Consider the following 6,220-nt stretch of genomic DNA (forward strand, 5'->3'; position numbering starts at 1 on the left):
TGGCGTACGGGCCGACGGGGACAATGGTGCACCCTCCCCCACTCATTACCAATGCCGCAGATGGGATCAGAAATCGTGATCTCTTATTGCTTTTCTTTTTTTTCTTCCATGATCTCGCGATGAGTGAGGGGGTGTCCCATCAATGGCTTGCACGCTTACTTAAGCCTCGGCCTATATAAGACGCGCAACCACCGCTTGCCAAACACTTTCGACCAGAGATTAAAGCATCCGACACCATGCGATTTTTGGTAAGTATCTTTCTCTGTTCGTAACCTTGTGGGTAACGACGGCTCGCGCAACTCTTTTATCGTATAGGATAGGGTTATGAGAAAAGATGGCTTGATGGGGGAACTCCGCACTGAAAAGCAGTGAGCGGGGACACGCGAAAAAAAAAAAAAAGAAACACGTCTGTATGGTGTCGTTTTTTCCTTTTTCCTCTTTTCTTTATGCTTCTTTTTTTCTTGTTATCCATGTGTCCGCGCTCTTTCGGTATGGAGTAGCACCACCAGCTAACCTTCATCTATATGCCATTTTATCTGCTTTACGGGCTAACATCTGGATGTGAGGACACCCGCTCCCAGTTTAAATGCCGTGCTCATTCACTTGATGGCGTAATAGTTTGATTGGTTGGTTTTAATTAATAACAGACAGACGGGTAAAATCAAACACTGCAGGACGAAGGAACGCCCAGGAAAAGGTACTTCTGGAATTACCAACACAGTCTCCCAATCCTGTCATAGGAAGCACCCTAAACGAGGCCATGCAATGCATGGCTTATTAGGGGAATGCCTATGGGGGATGCGTACATTAGGGGGGAAAGAAGGCAGTACGTTGCGATAACGGGGAGGAGAAGGTGAATACTATATTACTGAAGGCATCTTCGTTCAAAGAGCTGGCCATCTTTCTGCATCGCTCTCTTTGCGAGATGCCGCCTTAGCAGCACGGTAATTACGATCTAGGCTGCTCCACTACACAAAGGTTCGGCCGTTCTGCCGTCACCATGAAAGTCCGACTCGTGAAAACTGTTTTTTTGTTGTTGTTTTTTTCTGCACGAAAACTCTGTGCGTGCGGTGTTATATAGAAGAAGCGGATATGTCATGCTCCTGGGTTTTTGTTCAATTTCTGAGAAATCACACACACACAAAAAACGATGCTAATGGGACATGCATGTAGAGTAGACACAGGCATACGCGCTACACATTTTGCATTTGCTTTATTCGAGGAAACTTATCTGCAATTGCTTTACCAAATGTTCACTTGCAGTTTTCTCGGTTTGGAATTTTTCGACTTATTCCTTTATTGCATACAGAGGCTGAATTACAGCGTCGTTTCAGCGTATTTGGATTCCCTGCTTTGAGTAAAATCTTACTTTTGCTGATAGGCGATCGTTTGGACTCAGTGGCGTATCCAAGGGGGGGGGGGGGGCATTGGGCGATCGCCCCCTAAAACGTCAGTTTTTACATTAGATTTCCCTCTCTCCCCCCCCCCCCCCCCCCCCCGCGCTACGTGCTCCGACAATGGAACTCCCTCACCCGAAGGTCTAGATTCGCCCCTGTTTGGAATACATCATGCACGCGCCGTTCAGGATAAGGGGACCAGTTCAATGTTAATTACAGGACATACCTGTCGTAAGTAAGGGCGAGCCTAATATCTGGTGCAAAATCCTCAGAAGGAAAGAAACTCCTGTGATACAGTTTTGCGTATTATGCTCGAAAGAGGCCTGTTTTCGTAGCGGCATTCTTTGCTGAAAATAGCTTTTTGCGGGCTCTTACGCTTGGTATTACAAAGTAAACACAAAAATCGGAGCTACTGACTTCATGTACTTTGACAATATGCGCTGCTGTTTCTACGCAAACAGTCTACTACCGAAGCACACAGGATGAGATGAGATGCCTGTGAGAGATGTGATGAGAGGCCTGTGCACATGACGTCACACGGAGCCTTTGTGCGCCTTGGAGCCACGTGACATGGGAGAACATGGGATGCACCGCAGGCGTCTTATCGCTGGCCGAATTCGCAATTTTCTCTCGCAACTGCACCCATACCGCGACAACTCCTCCCTCCTACTGTGACTCCCTTGTGGCAATATGTTTCCCGATGTCACGTGACCAAACATGACGTCGCTGCATAAGCCTATATATATATATATCGGGCCTCGCTTCAATCGGCCCCATCTTAGAGGCGCCCAGAAGATCGTTCCAACAGACAACCAATGTTAAACACTAAGATTATTTCAAGTGACAAACAGTTTCACTCTTTCTATTTCTTCTCTCTACTTTACGTTCCACTGCCGGCCTCCTCAAAGAGCTCTGGATAGATATCCGCCCTGCCATCTCTTCGCGCTCTCCATTCGTTCATCGTCTCATATTAACCTCTTTGAAGTGGGGTAGGGTCCTGCGACCACTGCGGGGAAACACCGAAGCGTCCCATATGTGATCAACACTTTTCCTTCATTCGTTTATTGTTGTTTTTCGCCGTAAAACTTGGAATTCGGTTCAAATCGATACAAATAACCGTCTTTTACGTTTATCTGAAATGAGCTGCGACGAAACGACGCAATCAAAAATTGGAGAGACTGGAGGAGTGTTTCGTGAGAAATTGGGAGACCAAAAGAAACGTATATATACTTCGCTGGGCACGAAATGAAAATCGAAATGAAAAGAAGCTCCGTGAAAATTTCGCTCTGTCGCTTATCTTAGTTTACCTTTTACCATCACGGAATTAACCTGCACAACTTAAAAACCCGCGACTGGAAGACAAAAAAAAAAAACAACACAGACAAGGTCTCAAAGGTTTTTTTTTTTTTTTTTTGTCCCCGAGTCTCGAGTTTTTAAGGTATGGATCTATACCATCAGCTCGCTTGCTACCTCTCTATCCTCTCGGAATTAGCCTCTTCTTTCGGGAAAGCAAACGAAAATCCTCAGTGCAATAAGGTACTCAATCTAAGAAAAAATGGTGTGAAAAGGTGGTAACTTCTACAGTTACCACCTAAGGTCAACATAGCGTCTGACGAATGGGTGTAAAAGGCTGGTAACCTTGCCTGTTAGCGCCTCTTGCAGGTGCTGTACAAAATGTGTGTAAGAGCTGAAACAACCACAGGAGCACTGCACTTTCAGGGGGTGTTGCCTTCCCAGCATTGACGGTGCAATGGACATTGAGCACATTGTGTACAACGAGGATAACTGAAACTAAAATTTGGTTTGGGATTTGCGCTAATCCGTTCTGCCGACTTCAACCATGTAGCAGGTAGAACTTTGCAACCTTGTAGGCACAACATATGCGACAATTATTACCTCCTAAAAGGTGTAACAGCTCCACCTTTTTTTTTCTAAGAGTGTTGAAGGCCTTATAGTTACCTTACCTTACCATCGAACACTTGTTCACATAAATATACCTTGGTATTTTTTATTTTATTACTTTTTTAATATGTGGCTATGAGCGGCGTACAGATGTGGACACATGGAGAGAGGAAAGCAGAAAGGAGTAGGAGAGGGTTAGCATGCGTCATGGGCCGACTTCATGGGAAACTGTGCCGACGTTCGTCTTTGAGGTATGCCGGAAAACTCAGGGAAACTTTGTGTTTTTGCCGAGAGGAGGCAACGTCTTGTACTCCGTTCGTCTTAGATTTCGAATGGCGCATTGAAGCGTATTGAGAATGTAACAACAATGTTGTCCGTCTCCTCGAGCAAAGCGCCCAGAGATTTGTGTGTACAATAAGAACAGACAGGTTGGGAGATAGTGATCTTAATTTTTAGCGTGGTTCCCTCTCTTTTGGTTTTTGCAACGAGGCGGGCGTGGAAACTCGACGATATCCATCGCTTGTAGGCGAGTTCAACAGAAACCTATTTGTCGGTGCAAACGAAGAAGAAGCAGGCTAACCGCCGAACCGAATGGTACTGTACAGGTCATTGACAGAATGGCGTAAATGCAGGCTAGCTGGTGGATAAATTTCATGATAGGCAAGCCTGAGCGATGGGCAAGAACACGTAAACAAACACAAACACGAAGGCTCAAAAAGGCTGTACTGTACAGGACACAGAACATTGCTCTCGACAGTCCTCTCGGCGATATCATGAGCGTCAGCAGCATCTCCAGGCAACCTTAGCCCGACAGGACACCCGCCCTTTGACGCGACGAAGATCCTGCTGGACCCTTGGCCTCCAAACCAATCGCGTCCAAGCGCTGAGGGCAATTTTTTACAGACAACAAGTTGATCGATGTACTGTGACACATGCTACACGCCACAGTGTCTGCAGCCTTCTTTTACGTTCCTTTATCTAGAAGTAATTATCACTTTACTCACTTACTTTCATCAATAATTCAACTGGAGATAGCTAGCCCGTTTCAACAGCCTCCATTTTCCCAAGCACCAAACGAAAGAAAAGCAGTGCAAGTACAGTTTGTTAACAAATGCCAACGCTAAAGGAGCAAGACAATAGATATGACGGATGAACCAACCCGCGCAATAAACCTCTACCCGAGAAGCGTCATCATGACGTTGGTAGACACACCTAAACCAAAACAGATCGGAAGGGGAGAGCCAAGAGAGAACTGATGTTCTGAGGCTGGGAACAACATAGAAGGGACAATCACATACCAGCCTCAGAACATCAGTTCCAGCCAAGATCCACGAATGGGCAATTGTTCGCTGCCTCCTATTGAAAGAAAAGTAGAACCGAATGTCGCGTCCTTTTCAGAGACCATCGTAGTCCCCTCAAGACCGTGGCTTTCGGGCGCGACCTTGTTCGCTACTATCTTTGAACGTAGTTCAACTCAACCAAATTCGTGGCGCTGTCGAACACTATGACGTCATTTGTTTACAAACAGGGAGAGGTCTATTAACATCAGGATCTTTTCAGGTTCTCCTTGCAGGTTGCGTGGCCTTTTTGGCACTCAATGCTCACGGTGAAGCTGGCTACAAAGGTGGTTACTACAACCGCGGCGGCTACAGTCGTGGCTACGACCACTACAACCGAGGAGACTATTACAACCGGGTTGACCACTACAACCGCGACTACAATAGGAACTACTACGGCGGATACAACAGAGGAGCGTACGGCGGAAGCTATCCAGGAGCGCATGGCGGTTACAATACAGGAGCCTATGGAGGATACAATCCGGGAGCGTATGGCGGTTACAACCCAGGACCGTACGGCGGTTACAGGGGCGGCTACAGCGGCAACTACTACCGTGGCTACGACAACCCCGCTTCCGGACGCTATGACTACGGAAACCGATACGGGTCCAACCCGTATTCGAGCTACCGTAGCAGCCTGTTCGATAACCGTTACGACAACTACATGGGGAACAGAGGCTACGGGCCAATCAATCGTCCCGGCAGTCCTTACAACACCTATGGCTACGACTACACCCTACCTCACGGCCACGTCTACGGGTATGTTGGTGTTCGCCGTTAATGTTTGGCGTAAAGTTACAATTAGCATTGTATGCTGCTCTCAAACTCAGGCTGCTGAGTTGTTACGCAACACATTAATGCGCTTCATGAGCAGTTCTGCGCAGAGGTACGCTAAAGTACGCTATAATTATATTATAATCTAGTGTACTTTCTACAGACATAGGGATATGCTTCTGATATGCTTCACCGCTAGTGCACCAAACCTACGCTCACGGAAACTAACTTTTGCTTGACGATGGTGATGATAGTTCCTCACTTGATAACTATGATCACTTGCAGCGTGGTGTATCACTGTACATTTTAATTTATGTTCTCTCTTTTCAAGGTACCTTTCGTCCAGGTGGTGACGTTAAGGCTTCTATGGTTTACGAAGAATAAAACCCTATTGCCTATACGCTATTGCTGTTGCGTCATTATTTCAGCTGTGGACAAATACACACTAAAGCTACTTGTTCTTCCTTGAATATAACGATACAACATTCGTATACGCAATACACCACGAAACGTACAGAAGGCGATGAGCAGTACACTCTTAAAAAGAACTTCGCCGCATAGCACGCTCCTAGCCAACCATCATCTCGAATGATATTGTTGTCTGCTCTGATTTGTTGAAAACGGGAGGCGTACGCCTTTTCTGCGACAATTATGAACGGCATAAGTGTCACAAAAAAGGAGTACGCCTCCCGTTTTCAACAAATCGGGGCAGATAAAGATATCATTCGAGATGATGATTGGCTAGGAGCGTGCTATGTGGTGAAGCTAATTTTTAAGGTTGTAGATAAAGAATTCAATCGTTGTTGAAAC

General features: G+C 46.2%; 1 protein-coding gene across 1 annotated transcript; it reads left to right on the forward strand.

Annotated features, from left to right (window-relative positions):
- Positions 1–233: 233 nt before the first annotated feature.
- LOC135385031 (prisilkin-39-like) lies at positions 234–5,417 on the forward strand. The gene is made up of 2 exons (XM_064614208.1): positions 234–248; positions 4,860–5,417. Exons 1-2 carry the CDS (start codon positions 237–239, stop codon positions 5,415–5,417), a joined length of 570 nt encoding a protein of 189 aa, XP_064470278.1. The 5' UTR covers positions 234–236.
- The last annotated feature ends 803 nt before the right edge of the window (positions 5,418–6,220 follow it).

Source organism: Ornithodoros turicata, chromosome 2 (assembly GCF_037126465.1).
Source record: "Ornithodoros turicata isolate Travis chromosome 2, ASM3712646v1, whole genome shotgun sequence".
Lineage (NCBI taxonomy): Eukaryota > Metazoa > Arthropoda > Arachnida > Ixodida > Argasidae > Ornithodoros > Ornithodoros turicata.